Genomic DNA, 17,717 nt, shown 5'->3' with positions numbered 1-17,717 from the left:
GACAAAGTTATACAGAATTGCTGACAGAGAGATGGTTTCTCAGCTAGTTAGACTACTGTTCTGATCTCTGCCCCCTTGGACACCTTTTTATTTATTCGTTATGGAAATCCAAGTGGGAGAATTTTGATTACTTCAGTACACAACAAGGACAATCAAGTCTAATGAAAGAAGTGTATCTCTGCTGCTCAGACCAAATGAAAAATAATTCTTCCCCTCTGGGGCCCAATTCTCCACTCCTATGTCTTATACTCGTCCCTTCATACCATATTTTTTGTATTCATATTTCACATACTGTAGCTTAGTTGGGAGAGGCACTTTATACCTCATTCAATCAAATTATGTGGCAATCAAACTTCTGAGGGTTGTGATTCTGGTCAGAATAAAGCCCTTTTTGTTAGAAAAGTATACCCAAGTATGCACTTGTTGAAAGCATTTTTCTATAATGGGCATTAGGAACCACTCCAACTTTCTGGGAAGGATTGCTGTATTTTTTGTTAACTGGGCATGGCTTCCAGTGCTCCTTACCACACCCTTGCAACCTGTTCTGGCCTGCTGGCAGAAGTTACTTGCAAATTGGGCCAGCAAGTTGTCAAGTGAGACTTGAAAAGACAGCACCTTCAGGCTCTGTATAGGTTTCACAGAGTGGGTCAGGCCTTAATGTAGTTGCAGAAGTGAATTAACTGTTCTCATCCCCAACTCAGATCAAGTTCTTCTTTTCCACATAAGGGAAGAGAAGGTTAAATTCCTGTAACTTTGGATGGCGAGGAATGGCTATGACTTTTTCTTCTCTGTTAAATACATATTTTAGATTGACTATGACAGTACAACGATGTATGTTGCAGACTCCAGCTCAGGAGCCAGTTAGAAAACCCACTCTTAGACCAGGGCTTGTGTCTGATGGTATCAGGATTCTGGCCCCTAAAGACCAGAGACAGTAATAGTTTGAGAGGATTAGTTATCCTGCTCCAGGTGTCTGGGGAAAGTGGAAGAAATAACCAAAACAGATAGTGGATAAGAGGAAGATGGGCCTAGGCAATAGTTAGTGTCTAGGATGGAGAGGAGTAGAAAAGGCCAGCCCTATATTCCTTTAGGGGCCGAAGACCAAGAGCCTTGTACAGTGGGTGGGGCTCCCCTCTCTCCCAGCCAGGCCAGACTGGTGTTTGGGGTAGTTAGACTCATGTGGGAAATTTCAAGAAGAGAATGATCAGATGACTGGTTGACTCACAGAGGAGACTTCAAGCCCAATCAAAGAGAGAGAGTTCAGAGGCCAAGGAGGCCAAGCCTTAAAGGGAGACAGTCCCAGAAGGAAGGCTGTGGAAACTTAACCTTGGACTAAAGGGGAGAGGCTAGGGAGGGCAGGACTGGAACCACACAGTCCCATGAAGGAGGGCTTTGGACTCTCAACTTAGGGATGGATGAAAAGGTGACTGCAAAGCAGGGCACAAAAGGAACTGCAGAGGCTCCGGGTGATTCTCTGCCCAACGCTAATTGTAGGAGGCACAGGTGCTGACTTTCCAAAGTGCCAGGGGATGCTCGAACCCCGGTTCTGCCCCAGGCCCTACCCCCACTCCACCCCTTCCCCCCAGACCCCATCCCCACCTGGCCTCTTCCCCCACAGTTCCACCCCCTCCCCCAAGCACGCCACATCCCTGTTCTTCCCCCTTCCCTCCTCAGCCTCCTGCACACTGCAAAACAGCTGGTTGAGGTGGGCGGGAGGGAGAGGGAGGCGCTGACATGTGGGTCCTGCCAGTGGGCTGGAGGCACTGGTGGGATAAGGGAGAGCTGATAGGAGGGCTGCCAGTGAGTGCTCAGCACCCACCGTTTTTTCCCTGTGGGTACTCCAGCCCTGGAGCACCCATGGAGTTGGAACCTGTGGTAGGGGTGAGGCAGTTTCTAAGCATGCCCCCTTGCTGCGTGGAGTGCCACTGCTGTCCTCTGTCTCATATTCTCCTCAGGTTCCTGGAAATAATCCACTTACATCCAAGTCTTTAAAAACAATATTCCCCCTCTTTTGGAATCTAATTTATTAAACATAGTCCAGCTCCCAAAAGAGAATCTTTTTGCCCACGCCTAGGCTGAGGACCCTAAAGCCGTCTTTCCTGGGACTGTGTGGTTTCAGGCCTGACCACTCTGACCTGTGTACTCTCTCTGACTGGGCTTGGTGCCTTCTTCCTAAATCACCCACCCTGTCATCTGACCTCTCCCTTGATGTTCTCAGTGGCTCTAATTACCCCAAACACCAGTCTGGGCTGGCTGGAAGAAAGGGAAGCTTTGTCCCACTCACTCAGAAAGGATTCTGGTCCCAGGCCCTAAAGGAACAGCAACGTGGGCTTTCATACTCTCACCTCACCCCACCTCCACCCCCCAAACTATTGCCCGGGACTATCTTCCTCTCACTAAGTGTCCATTTTAGTTACTGCTTTGGGCCTTCTCTGGACACTTGGAACAGGATAGCTTTCCTCTTAAGCGGCCTCCTCTGGACTTAAATGGCTAGCACCCCATTACATTGACCTTGAGGAAAGAGGTCGTCCAGACAATATGGAGTTCAACATGTCTTGTAGTCTGGTTGTAAATAAGAAGCTTTATTTTCATTCTTACTGACAACACAAGAATGTATATGTAGTGTAGGTGTAGCTGTGTCAGTCTCATGATACTAGAGAGACAAGGAGAGGAGCGTGAGGAGCTGTGTGTGGCTCAAAAGCTTGTCTCTCTCACCAACAAAAGTCAGTCCAATAAAATGTATTACCTCACCCCCCTTGTCTCTCTAACATGAAACCATGTCCTCCATCCTTTGAGAGAAAAGGAGAAAAGCTGACAGCACAGGGATCAGAAGGCTGAGAAAGTGCAGTCACATATTTGAATGATTTGAGGACTGTGGTTTGGAGAAAATTTTTTTTACATGTGTTAGCTGTTCCACTGTGTTAAACCAGTGTAACATCTTTAAAATATGACAACAGCTAAAGGCAGCCAACTACATATTGACAAATTTTGTAAGTGTTTGTATACAATTGCCAAAAGTATAATAAGAAGGGTGAATTAGGCAGACCGAAAAAGATTGGTATTAAATGGGAATATTGATATCATAGGCATCCCAAAAACATGGTGGAATGACGATAATCAAGGGGACGTGGTAATACGAGGGTACAAAATTATAGAAACAACAGAGGCTGTAGTGCTGGTAAGGGAGTGGCACTACATGTGAAAGAAAGCATAGTCAAATATAGGAAAAATCTAAATTAAATAAATCCAACTGTACCATAGAATCTCTGCAGATAAAAATTCTGTGCTTGAATAATGAGAGTATAGCAGTAGAATATGCTACTGACCACCTGACCAGGATGGTGACAGTGATTGTGAAATGCTCAGGGAGTTTGTAGAGAGGCTACAAAAACAGAAAACCCAATTATAATGGAGGAATTCAACTATCCTCACACTGACTGGGTACCAGGGGCAGCTCCAGGCCCCAGCACGCCAAGCACGTGCTTGGGGCGGCATGCCACAGGGGGCGCTCTGCCGGTCGCCGGGAGCGTAGCAGGCAGGGTGCCTTCGGCAGCATGCTCCACCAAAGCCGTGGGACCAGCAGGCATGCCTGCAGGAGGTCCACCAGAGCCGCGGGACCAGCGAGCAGCAGAGCGCCCCCCGCGACATGATGCCGTGCTTGGGGTGGCGAAATGTCTAGAGCCATCCCTGCTGGGTACATGTTACCTTAGGGCAGGATGCAGAGATAAGATTTCTAGACACCATTGATGATGGCTTCTTGGAGCAACTAGTCCTGGAACCCACAAAGGGAGAGGCAATTCTTGATTTAGTCCTATACTGAGCACAAGATCTGGTCCAAGATATGAATATAACTGAACCGCACAGTAATAGTGACCATAATGTAATAACATTTAACCTCCTTGTACAGGGGAAAATACCAAAGAAACCCACCACAGTAGCATTTAACTTCACAAAGGGGAATTAGGCAAAAAATGAGAAAGCTAGTTAAACAGAACCAAAAAGGAACAGTCACAAGAGTAAAATGTCTGCAAGCTGCATGGAAATTTTTTTAAAACACCATAATAGAGTCTCAAACTAAATGTATGTCCCAAAAGACAAAATAAAACAGAGGATCAAAAAATGCCACCATGGATAAACAACAGAGTAAAAGAGATGGTTAGATGCAAAAAGACACCCTTTTAAAAATTGGAAGTCAAATTCTACTGAGGAAAATAGAAAGGAGCAAAAACTCTGGCAAGTCATGTGTAAAAGTATAATTAGGCAGACCAAAAAAGATTTTGAAGAGCAAATAGCAAAAGACACAAAAACTAAGAGCAAAAAAATTCGTAAATACATCAGAAGCAGGAAGCCTGCCAATTAGTCAGGGGGGGCCACTGGATGATCAAGATGGTAAAGGAGCATTCGAGGTAGAAAAGGCCATTGCGGAGAAGCTAAATGTACTACTTTGCATAGATCTTCACTACAGAGGATGTGAGGGAGATTTCCATACCTGAGCCATTCTTTTCAGGTGACAAATCTGAGGAACTGTCTCTGATTGAGTTGTCAATAGAGGAGGTTCTGGAGCAAATCAATACATTAAGCAGTAATTAATCACCAGGACTAGATAGTATTCACCCAAGAGTTGTGAAGGAGCTCAGATATGAAATTGTAGAACTACTACCTGTAGTATATAATCTATCACTTAAATCAGCCCCTGTACCAGATAACTGGAGAATAGTTAATGTAATCAACAGAGGTGATCCGAACAATTACAGGCCAGTAAGCCTAACTTCAGTTCCAGAGAAATTGGTTGAAATGAAAAGAACAGAATTATCAGATACCTAGATGAACATAGTATGTTGGGGAAGAGTCAAGACAGCTTTGTAAAGGCAAATCATGTCTTACCAATTGATTAGAATTCTTTGAGGGTGTCCACAAGCATGTAGACAAGGGTGATCCAGTTGATAGTGTATTTGGACTTTCAGAGAGCCTTTGACAAGGTCCCTAGGAATAAAAGGTCAGTTTTAACAGCGGAGAGAGGTTATTAGCAGAATTCCCCAAGGATCTGTACTGCGACCAGTAAATGACTTGGAAAAGGGGGTGAACAGTGAGAGGGCAAAGTTTTCAGATGACACAAAGTTGCTCAAGATAGTTTAGTCCAAAGCAGACTGTGAAGAGTTACAAAGAGATTTCCCTGAACTTGATGACTGGGCAACAAAATGGCAGATGAAATTCAGTGTTGATAAATGCAAAGTAGTGCACTTGGAAAACATAATGCCAACTAGACATACAAAATGATGAGGTCTAAGTTACCTGTTACCACTCAAGAAAGAGATCTTGGAGTCGTAGATAATTCTTTGAAAACATCTGCTCAATGTACAGCAAAATGTTAGGAATCATTAGGACAGGGTAAATAAAAAACCAGAAAATATCATAATTCCACTGTATTAATCCCTGGTACGCCCACACCTAGAATACTGCATGCAGTTTTGGTTGCCCTATCTCAAAAAAGACATACTGGCATTGGAAAAGGTACCAAGAAAGGCAACCAAAATGATTAGGAATATGGAACAGCTTCTATACAAGGAGAGATTAAAAAGACTGGGACTGTTCAGCTGAGAGAAGAAATGACTAAGGGGAAATGTGATAGAGATCTATAAACTCATGAATGATGTGGAGAAAGTGAATAGGGAAATGTTATTTACTCCTTCATATAACACAAGAACCAGGGATCACTCAATGAAATTAATGGCAGAAGGTTTAAAGGAAACATAAAGAAGTACTTCTTCATACAACGCACAGTCAATCTTTGGAACTCATTGCCAAGGGATGTTGTGAAGGCCAAAAATATAACTGTGTTAAAAAAAATTGGATAAATACATGGAGGATAGGACCATCAACGAGTATTATTGTTAATGGTCAGGAACATAACCCCATGCTCTGGGTGTCCCTAAACGTCTGACTGCCAGAAGCTGGGACTGGATGAGAGAGCATGGATCACTTGAAAATTGCCCTGTTCTGTTTATTCCCTCTAGCACGGGTCACTGCTGGAAGACAGGATCCTGGGCTAGATGGACCACTGGTCCTACCCAGTATGGCTATTCTAAGACTTTTTTTTGAATATTTATTTTCTCTTTATCTTACTGATTATTCTGTTTCATGTTTTAGCCGTATGCACCAAACCCTATGGTAGTCCCTAGTGTGTTAGTTTAGAGCTTTGCCTGAATGCCTGAAAAGAAACTGCAGAATTTGGGCCAATCAGAGTTTAAATATTTTCGTTTTGAAAATATCATTGATAGAGAAAGTCCATTGTTCTAAGTAACAGCACAGGTCAGGAATAATATATATTTCCTTTACTCAACACATTTCCTGAAAGAAAAACAACTGAGTTAGAGATTGTTAATTGTCTGAAGGCTGACTGCCCTTACTTACAGCATGATAGTAGTTAAAATGACATGATGTTGGTGCTGGAATATGTCAGGTGAAGTAGTCCAGAATATTAGTACAAACCTTAGGAATTGGTGGCAAATGTGAAGATCGCACTCATTTGGGAATGTAGTGTTCAGACACATTTGCACCTCAAGGGTTAAAATGCTGGATTGTATCCTAGAATGTAGACATCAAGAGTTCCTGACAACAGGTACTAAACGTTGAGCTTAGTATCAGTAAATCATGTTCATGACAAGGACACAACATTCATATCCTTGATGGAAAATTCTGTTGGACTACTATATGTTACAACTATGTCATCATCCCTGTTATCCTAGGCTTCACATGGAGCATTGTTGTATTTATCAAGCCCTTTGGGAATGATACAGGTCGTAAAAAAATGTAGATAATGTTGACGGGTATAGCTGACATCCCACATAATCTGATAGAACGTAGTGTCTTGTGAGAATAAGGGTGCCTAAATATATGGTCTTCAAATATATGCTGGAAAGTTAGAATTTCTATAAAGTAAATACATGGGACTATAGTTGAAGACTCAAACTTCTTCCTGGATCAGTAGGAACTGGATGTTCTGTCGAGGCCACATGTTCAGCCTTTAGAAAAGGTGAGGTTTGGATAAACAAGCACCCTACATTGCTCTTTGGTGGCACCTCTGGCAGTCTTAGGAGTGGGGTTGATAAGCTGTAGAGGGGAATTATGTGATGCCCTAAACTGGAGGAACGTCCTGCATGATGACAGCGAGCAAAATAAAGGGGAGCATTTGAAGTATTCTCAGAGCAAGGGGGGAAACGTGAGCACAAATTCTCTAAAATGAAATTTTGCTCCTACACACCTTTTATTTTCCATTCGTTTCGAAAGCTTCACATTTTCATTTTGGACTGAATGTGCCTTGAATATATTTCCACATAAAAAATAAATTATTTTTCCACAAAAGATGCATATTGCCGAAGTGTGACCTTCCTGTTATTTAAATAACATAGAATAGAAACTGTGACACTGGGAATACAAGCTCTACCTTTATTTCTATATGTATGTTTAGTAGATACTTAAAATGCATACCCTAATCTGAGCCTGTTTATAAGGCATGAAGTTATTCTTGTTTTGTTTAGCCAAATGGTCGAAACGCTGCCAACAGTATGTCTGGAATGTTATTTGCTTGATACATTTCTGTGTTTTTTTTTTTTGTAGAACTGCACATGCCACAGCTAGGGGTCATTTACTTAAAAATGACCAAAGTAATACCCCCCTGTTGCAGTTATTCTTCTGAACAAGGGGTTGGTAATCAAATGAAGTGTCTCATCATGTTCAGCAGCTTCTGTGCTTTTTTCCTCTCCCTTTTTTGTTGTTGTTCTTGATAATCTGAGTCGATTTTTGTAGAGATTTGGAGAAGTGCTATTTATTCTTGCTCTTTGTTCTCTGTAACTTGATTCCTTTACTAGTGCTTCAGCTTTTTGCGATGTGTGTTGTGATACTAGCAGATTTAAGTGCATTTAACCTGCTTTTCTGAACTTATTATTTTATAAGAAGATGGTTATTGTATGGGTTTTTTGTTGTTGTTGTTTGTTTAACCACAAGCCACGATGTTTTAAGTTAAGATGTCAGATCCAGACATGCAGACTAAGTTGCAAGAGAACTGTGGGTGTTTTAACATTTCTAACGAAAGGGTAGGGTGGGTTGGAGAAGATCTTTGATGAATAGAATCTGCTTCTTGGAAATATCGTAAGGCCGTGTGGCCCATGTTCAGGAGGTGAGACTTGCCTCTAAAACTTGCTGTTCTTTACCATTATGCTGCATCACCTCGGACTGTGTGGATCTTGGAAAACATTTGGAATATGGATTAAGTGGAGGCAGAGGGTACCTGAGATTAGAAAGGAAATACTGGATGTCAATCCATGTGCATAGGGTTGCCAACCCTCCCGGTTTTGCCAGGAGTCTCTCAGAATTGGGCTTTATCTCTCAGAGGCCACTGAAGCCAAACTGGGAGATTTTTATGCTGCTAAAAGTCTGGCTGCACAGCAGGGCTAAGGCAGGCTCCCTACCTGACCTGGTCCCATACCGTTCCCGAAAGCGACCGTCACAACCCTGCGGCCCCTGGGGGGGGGTCAGGGAGCTCTGTGCGCCGCCCCTGCCCACAGGTACTGCCCCCTGAGCTTCCATTGGCCGCAGTTCTCATTGCTGTGGCGTCAGCGCTCGGGGTGTGGGCAGCATGCAGAGAACGCTGCCCGCCCTCCACCAGGGGCCGCAGGGACATGCTGGCCACTTCCAGGAGTGGCTTGTGGCCAGGGAAGGCAGGTAGCCTACCTGAGCTCCACTGCACCACCAACCAGGAGCCACCTGAGGTAACTGCCACCAGGTCAGAGCCCTCACCCCCTCCCACACCCCTGCCCTGGCCCTGAGCCCCCTCCTGCACCCAAACTGCCTCCCAGAGCCCGCACTCCTCCCGTACCCCAATCCCCTGTCCCAGTCCTGAGCCCCCTCGCTGAGCCTATACTTGCACCCCAACCCCCGTCCCCAGCCCTGAGCCCCCTCCAGCACCCAAACTCCCTCCCAGAGCTTGCACCCCACACCTCCTCCTGCATCCCAACTCCCTGTCCCAGGCTCAGCCTGGAGCCCCCTCCCACCCTCCAAACCCCTGCCCCAGCCTGGTGAAAGTGATTGAGGGTGGGGGAGAGCGAGTGATGGAGGGGGGTGGGGCCACAGAAAAGGGGCAGGGCAGGGGCGGAGCAAGGATGTTTGGGTTTGTGTGATTACTGTTGGCAACCCTACACATGTATGAAAGGACCCTAGCTCTGTCCCTTTTCCAGTCCCATTTGTGGCACTGGCAGCACTGGTCTGGTAATGCTCCTTTAATCCCTTGGATAATAACCACCTAGAGCCAAATTCTGCCACCCTTACTCGCACCAAGAAGCACCTTATTACAAGAGTAGTTATGTAACTTTACCGGAGCACTGAATTTCCACTTGACATAAATGTAGACGAAGCTGTCTCAGAAAGCAGAGCATAGCAGCCATAATTTGCAATGCAATTTAAGCATTTTCCGTAGTGAATTATACCACATATAGTATTTTCCCCAATTCCTCCCCCATCAGACCAGACCTTCCCTTAGTACAGGTGTTCTGTTATATTCATTGAGATGTGGTGGTGACTATGCAGAGTGGAGAAGAACACACCATGTATCCACATTTCCCCTCTGCCTTCCCCCAACTGTATCAATGTGGTAAAGGGCTTTCTGCTTCCCTATGCACCTCATAGTGATTGAAGCATATGGCTCTTAGACTGTATCATGTTTATTAACTTGTCTGGATTGTAACAAATCAAATATGGCTTGTGTGTGTGCTTTATCTTACATGCTTTTTTGTTGCCTTTGGATAGCAACTTGTTTTCTTTTGAAACCATTTTTGTTGTATTTATTTCCTACTTTGATCATTTTACTAATAAATATCTCCTGCTTGTATTCACACCTGCTCTTCTTTTATTATCCTAGCTTAAATATAAATGCTTCCACTGAAATAAGTCAGCCTTGTAATTTGAAAAATGTAAAACTTTGGTTTACGTTACTTATTGAAGGTAATATATGTTTGATGGTTGAATATGAAAAAACTGGCAGAATTTTAGCTTGAATCTCTGCCAGACAACAATAAAGTGCAACCTAATTCCTAAAAACGCCCAAGCTATAAACTACCTGTCATGACCTAACATGCATATAGTAATAACAGGCTGACAAGGCTAATAAAGTCTACATATTACTATAACCATGCAATGCATGCTGTAACAGGACTATAATGTGTTTTGTCCTTCATATTATGCAGCCCACACATCATCTTCCTGTCACAGAGCATATTAACTGGAGGGAGCCATCTCTGTGGAACACGTCTGTGCCATGAAATTGCTCATGCTTGGTTTGGATTGGCCATTGGTGCTCGTGACTGGACTGAAGAATGGATAAGTGAAGGGTTTGCTACTTACTTGGAAGATGTATTTTGGGCAGTAGCACAACAGGTATGAAGACAGATCACCATTCTGTTTTCTATTTAGAAATTAAAATGCTCTCTAACTGAATGCCTTAATATTAAATTGAAAGAAATTACTATAAATCTGTATTTAAAAGTAGTACATTCTGAGGCTACATCTGTTAGAATGCAGATTCCAGTAGCATTATAAATTTGTTTAAAATCCTTACTTCTACACCTATCCACACTGAACATGAACCTTTTCAAAGGTATAGGTCATATCATATAAGAACTCAAATATATTGTCTCAATGATCATCCACCCAAAGACTACTACTCAAAATTGCCCCATTTCTCCCAATCCGTTGCTTTTTTTTGTCTTTTCCACCCATCTAATCATCTTTCCCATATCTGAGCACCACTGAAGTCAACAGCACCATGTGGGTACAGGAGTCCATCTGTGTCCAAGAACTCTTCTGGGCTGGGACTCTATTTTTGTTTGTTTTGTGAAGTACCAGGCACATATATGGCACTATAAAAAATCATTACCACCACCACATCCAGATTTCTGGAGAAAGAGAAGAAGATGCAGCCCCTGCCTAACTGCCTTCCCTCCCTTCCCATCCTCAAACTCTTCTCTGATCTCCATCTTACTATCACTCCTCTGTTACAAGCTGCTTTTGTTCATTGCCTCTACTCTATTTTGAGCCAGCTGAAAGCATTTGCTCTGTAGCAAATCTTGCAGAACTGGCAAGGAATGGCCAACAAAAATCACAACTGGATGATTTTATTCCTAATACAAGGCTATAAAAAGTATTTATTTTTTAATCATTGGGTAATTTTGTTGCTGTATATTAATGAGGTTATAAATATACTCTATATTACATCATAGTAACTGCAGCTCAGACTGAAATAGTAGTGTACTTCAAGGGAATGCCAAATTTTATTTCCATAAGGAGAAATCAGAAGTTAGTTCATTTATACCCAACAAATTGACATATATTTAATTAGCAACCATCACTGTAAATATGCTTTTGGTAGGGGGAGAAATACAACAGGGAGCTTACACCAGCATAGCAGAAATAGTAGGGCAGATGAGTGAAATCAGGACACAAAACAGCTTTCTGCTTTCAAGGCTGGGAAGAATAAAGATGCAGCCAGAACTGATATGCCATGTATCTGTACTGTATGTCCAGTTCACTTATTGCCAATCTCTGAGGGGAAAACAACCTGCCTATCTCCCTCCTCAGGCAGAAATATTTAACTGACTATTGATTTGATGCTCCCAGCGAGGCTCCAGTTTTCCCTGTGCTGGTCTTAACCCTTTGTAAAGCTTGCATTTTTCAACAAGGGTGCAGATGTTTGTGCCATCCTCTGCTCCTCCTACATGTTAAAGAGAAACAAAACAAGTCTTTCCATCAGAAAATTATTGACCATTGGGGAAAACAACAAACAATGAACTACATATTTATATACTAAGCAGCTGCCACATGATGAAGCAAGAGAGCAGCAGGAGTTGAAAGCTTTGCTGCGCTGGCGACGGCTCAGAGATGAGGTGCAGAACTCTGAAGAAGAGCTGCAAGTATTAAGGTAAAAATACAATGACATATTCTTTTCCTTTGCACGCATGTTCTCTCTCTCCCTCCTGCCCATCTTCCCCCCTGAATCCATCCATTTACCTCCAAAGGAAATACCTCCAAATCATCTGATTACATCTACTGCATTTCCTTATTTTCTTCTGAAGAAAAAAGATACCCTAATTAAATTAAACTAGGTTACACATCTTTTGCATTATGTGAATTTTTTTTAAAGGCTTCAAAAATGTGGGTTTGTGTTTGATATTAAATGTTTCTAAACATTTTATAAGTGCTTCTGTTCAGGAAAATAGCAAGAGGTCATTTCCTGAACAAAGTTCCTTGTTTGAAGCCATAATAGTTGCTTTATATTTTGGTTGAAGACAAGCACAAAGATGAGGTATGGTATCTAACTCAGTTGTTTTCAAACTTTTTTTCTTGTAACCCAGTTGAAGAAAATTATTGATGCCGGCGACCCAACGGAGCTGGGGCTTAGGGGGTTTGGGTGTGGGAGGGGCTCAGGGCTGGGGCAGAGGGTTGGGGTGTGGGGGTGAGGGCTGCAGGGTGGAGCTGGGAATGAGGGATTCAGAGTGTGGGAGGGGGCTTTGGGCTGGGACAGAGGGTTGGGTGTGGGAGGGGGTAAGGGCTCTGGGCTGGGGCCAGGGGTGAGGAGTTTGGGGTGCAGGAAGGGGCTCAGGGTTGGGGGGGGTCTCAGAGCTGGGGCAGGGGATTGGGGCACAGCTTACCTCGGGCGTCTCCTGGTCAGCTGTGCAGCGGGGGTGCAGAGGCAGGTTTTCTGCCTGTCCTGGCCCTGCGGACTCCGCTGCACCCTGGAAGTGGCAAGCAGCACGTCCGGCTCCTAGGTGGAGGCGTGCAAGCGGCTCTATGCAGCTCTCGCCTGCAGGCACCACCCCCCACAGCTCCCATTGGCTGGGAACTGTGTGTGCGGAGCTGGTGCTTGGGGCTTTGGCAGTACACAGAGCCCCGTGCGAGCACCCCCCACCCCTCCATTTAGGAGCTGGACCTGCTGCTGGTCGCTTGGCACAGCGTGGTGTCGGAACAGGTTGGGACTAGCCTGTCTTAGCCAGGCAACGCCACTGATGGGACTTTTGACACCCTGGTCAGCGGTGCTGACCAGAGCCATCGCAACTCAGTGACTGGGTCGTGACCCACGGTTTGAAAACCACTGATCTAACTCACAGGCTGAATAAAGTCTTACAAAACAAAGGACAATGCTTGCTATCTATCTATCTATCTATCTATCTATCTAGCCTTTGCAAGGTAATAACTGAGATTTTGGGGGGTTTGTCCCAGGCATTGAAGCTAACAACGGACATGTCAAAGAAGGGGGCTCTTGCCTCACTAATAATGGCACAAAAACAGTGGGGTTGTTGCAATGGGTTTCTTGGGGATTTGCGATGTTCTTTTCCCTTGGGATAACCGGAGGAGTTGTGTAACTTTTCCACAGTGCGCAGCTTTTCTCACCACATCCTGTACCCAAGAAATAAGGCTTGCCAGTTCCACCTCCAATTAGCCCTATGCTGCCCCACATATAAGCTTGTAGGATATGATTCAGAATATTGTTAACAACACACCTTTTACTAGGGTCTGAAAGGTTTTCCCTCTTGGACTCCTGCAGTTCACAAGAACCAGATAAAGTTCTACCTTATGAACTCATGTTGTCCCAGTCAGTGTTATGTTCCAGCTCTGCATAACTCTACTCTTTTTAATAGCTGCTTTGATACTTATTGATGAATCGTACATCAGACTTGTAAGCAGGGTCAGACAAGTTACAAGTATGCAGCTTGATGATAGGTACAAACACAAAAGCAAGCCTTATCACTAGCTACCATACATCTGCTACCAACACAACTGCTGATTACCAGTTTATATTTTTAGATTAGGAACCTGGCTTCTGGTGATAGGTGGCTTATCTGGACATTTGCTTTCCTTTGTTTCAGTGTTGAGGAATCATGTTTGCCTTGTTTGACATTAATTATACAATTGTTGCTTTTTAAAAACGTGTGTGTGGGCGTACATGTGTAGTGTAGCCAACCAATTTTTTTTTGTAGGGCCAAAATGCTGTCTCCCATTTGACACTGAGAAGAGTTTATTTATCTTCTAATTTTGCCCTCTGCTCCCCTTCCCCCCTCCGGATATCCCAATCTCTCTGTATCTTCCATTCTGCTTGCCTTTCACACAGTGGTATTCCCATATAAATGTGAAACAATCATTAATCATTTCTCCTCACAGACTCTGTCACTATTACATGTTACAGAGTAGGTGCCATAAAGGCAACTCATTGTCTGGTGATCATTCCTGTCTCTTTGATTTCTATGGCTCATTTTAACTGCTGTCAAGGACACTTAAAAAAAAAAACAACAAGGAGTCCTTGTGGCACAAATTTATTTGGGCATAAGCTTTTGTGGGCTAGAATCCGCTTCATTTTAGTGCTTACTGTATAGCCTGCAGAAGGTCTCCATTGGTTTTTTTATTGTTTATTCTGTATTGTCCCTTTCTTTAAGTATGTCTGTGTAGATCCCACTGTAAGTGTGCATGTGACGTATGCATGCAAGATCAGAGTCTTTTGACACTTGCATGTGCCCTGTGCTTCCTCATGCTCCTGTGTGATGACATAATAGGGAGTGACCGCAACCCCCCAGTTCCCTCTTGCTGCCCATGATATTGAGATGAAATCCAGCAGTATCCAACCTGCTGCTCTTTTGCGTTAGCTGGCCTTACCATGAGGCGAACTGAGGCACCCACCTCAGATGCCAGACTATGGTGGGGGCACCACTAGGACCTAGAGTGTAGAAAATTGTGTCTGCTGCTGGTGCATATGTATCTCTCTGCTCTAGATGCACAGAGATGATGGAGTGCTGTGCTGGAGGAAGGAGGGCACAAGAGACATACCAGGCAGGCAGGAGAAAAGGTGAGAGGGAAGCAGGAGCTTCAGGGAGAGAGAGGAGTAGGAGCCTCTTATGTATCTCCCTAGCACCCCCAGGAGCCTGGACTGATTAACACCAGCTTCTCAGGGAGCTTCCTGTTTCCTGCTGCTTTCCTGAATCCACTTGAGGAGAACAGGCAGTCAACTGAAGTAGCAGGAGCCAGTTAGGCCCTTAAGACGCTGATATTTTCCCTCATTCAGGCCCTGCTTCCAACCTGCTTATTTGTCCCCTTCAGATGAGTGTTGAGAGTCACTGTAGCTGGCACAGAACAGCAGTCATGAGTGACAGAAGAAAACACCCTTCTGGGACAGCATTCAGAAAAAGAAAGGAAGCAAAGGAAGCTTTTCTATCTAAGCAGGAAGGAGTTCTCCTGAGATACATAGACACAAATGTTCACAGTGAGCCTTCCAGCCCCAGTGAGGATGTGAGTGGTGAGGAGATGCCTGATCTTCCAGTTAGTCAGAGTGCAGGTGACTTGGCAGCACTGCAGCATACATATCTCCATCTCAAATGGATATAACCATGCATATTCCTGAAGAAAAGTGTAGATCAGAGAATAGTGTGGTAGAGGCACAAGAAACAGCTGTTGCTGTGTTTAATTCCTTAAGTCTAGATGATCCAGGACTGTGGACCCACTTGAGCAGCAGCCTGAGGGACTTTCTTGTATTGCATGTGCAATTGTATTCACAGCAAGTGAAAAACGTCATGTTCCTCAAAGACAATGAAAATGGTGACAAATTGGAGAGGCCATTGCTTATGTACTCAAAAACCCAGAATGCTGCATACTGTTTTTATGCAAACTCTTCCAGTCTAATGTTCCAGCCACATTGGGTTCTACAGGAACAAAGGACTGAAAAATCTGTCTAGAAGTCTGGCATGCCATGAGAAGGAAGCAAATCACCAGAGAGCATTCCATAGGTGGAAAGAACTTGAGTTGAGACTAAGGTTAAAGGCCACCAGAGATGATCAGCATCCAGAGAAGATTGCATCAGAGTCTCTTTACTAGCAAAATGTTCTGAAAAAGCTCATTGCCATTGTGAGAATGCTTGCTACCCAAAACCTAGCACTGCGTGGCACTTCAGATCATCTGTACATGCCAAACTGTGGAAATTTCCTTAAAATTGTGGAGCTGATGGCTGAGTTTGATGCTGTATTCCAGGAACATCTAAGAAGAGTCACCACCCAAGAATGTACACACACCACTATCTTGGAAGAACAATTCAAAATGAAACCATACAGTTCCTGGCAACAAAAGTCAAACAGAAGATTGTGGCAGATCTGAAGTCAGCAGAATATTATTCTGTTAGTCTGGACTGCACATCTGACAGCCATATGGAACAAATGACTCTAATGGTGTGTTTTGTAACAACAACAGAACCTAGTGAAAATGTCCCTGCAATGGTGACTGTTAGAGAGCATTTTCTAGAATTTATTGACATTGATGATAGTACAGGAGCTGGTATGACAAATGTGCTTCTTAAAAAGCTGGAAAATATGGGAATTACGATAGCTGACATGAGAGGTCAGGAATATGATAATGGTGCCAACGTGACAGGAAAAAACAGAGGAGTGCAGACACGGATCCAAGAGTTAAACCATCGAGCTTTTTTTTTTCCCCATGCAGTTCTCATTCATTGAACTTGGTGGTCAGTGATGCAGCAGTAGCTTCTAGTGAGGCTGCTGAATTTTTTAATGTAATTCAAAGCATCTATATATTTTTCTTTGCATCAACTCATCGATGGAAAATTTTGAAGCAACATCTGGGAACATCCTCTCTGACACTGAAACCACTGAGTGCCACATGATGGGAAAGTCGAGTGGAGGCGATAAAGCCTATCAAACACCAGTGGCCATTATGGAGGATAATGCTATGACAGGAACTGTTCATGGGAGAACAGTGGCAGAGGGAAATGCAATCACCAGAAACAACTTCAAATTATGTAAATACCTAAATAACTTCAAATTTCTGAGTGGCTTAGTGTTGTGGCATGACATATTGTTTGAAATAAATGTTGTAAGCAAGAGACTCCAAGGTGTTGACCTTGATATATCTGGAGCAATGGAACAACTGGACAAAGCAAAGTCATACTTACAGTTTTCCTGGTCAGATGAGGGATTTCAAAATGTTCTGAAGAATGCACAGAAGTTGGCAGAAGAACTTCACACTGAAGCTATTTTCCACCCATTCAAGAATACAAGAGTCACCGAAGAATACATTTTGATTACAAGGCATGGGGTAATCCCATAAGAGACCCCAAACAACAATTCAAAGATGAATTATTTAACCAAGTTCTAGATTGTGCGATACAGTCAGTTGAAGAATGTTTCATGCAGCTCAAGGAACACAGCAGTATATTTGGGATGTTGTATGATATTCCAAAACTCCTCACTATACCTGAAGAAGACCTACACCAGCAATGCAGGGCACTAGAGACAGTGTTGACATCTGATGACGTGCGATATTGATGCGTGTGATTTAGGTGATGAGCTGAAAGCCCTTTCAAGATACATTTCAGCAGGATTAACTCCAAACACTGTTCTGGAATATATGTGCACAAATAAGATGACCACCCTCTTTCCAAATGCTTTTGTTGCTCTGCGCATACTTCTAACACTTCCTGTAACAGTTACTAGTGGAGAACGCAGCTTCTCCAAGCTGATGTTAATAAAAACACACCTATGCTCCACAATGGCACAAGAGAGGCTGGTCAGCCTTACAACTATCTCAGTAGAGCATGAGCTGGCCCAGACTGTGGACCTTCAACAGAAAGCAGTTCAAATCTTTGCAGTCAAGAAGGCACAGAAAGCACCACTTTG

At 43.7% G+C, this 17,717-nt stretch overlaps 1 protein-coding gene across 15 annotated transcripts in view; it reads left to right on the top strand.

The window, feature by feature from the left end:
• Positions 1 to 17,717, top strand: part of AOPEP (aminopeptidase O (putative)) — a 365,070-nt gene that overhangs the window by 184,847 nt on the left and 162,506 nt on the right. For 14 of the 15 annotated variants that reach the window (XM_050945697.1, XM_050945698.1, XM_050945696.1 and 11 more), the window contains 2 exons: positions 10,239 to 10,428; positions 11,859 to 11,968. In XM_050945697.1, coding sequence (XP_050801654.1) covers positions 10,239 to 10,428; positions 11,859 to 11,968 — 300 coding nt within the window. The remainder of the gene's footprint in view (positions 1 to 10,238; positions 10,429 to 11,858; positions 11,969 to 17,717) is intronic. The other variant, XM_050945702.1, reaches the window with a different exon arrangement.

Source organism: Gopherus flavomarginatus, chromosome 3 (assembly GCF_025201925.1).
Source record: "Gopherus flavomarginatus isolate rGopFla2 chromosome 3, rGopFla2.mat.asm, whole genome shotgun sequence".
Classification (NCBI taxonomy): Eukaryota; Metazoa; Chordata; order Testudines; family Testudinidae; genus Gopherus; species Gopherus flavomarginatus.
The sequence above is the reverse complement of the archived record's forward strand: the minus strand, read 5'-3'. Positions and strand labels throughout refer to the sequence as shown.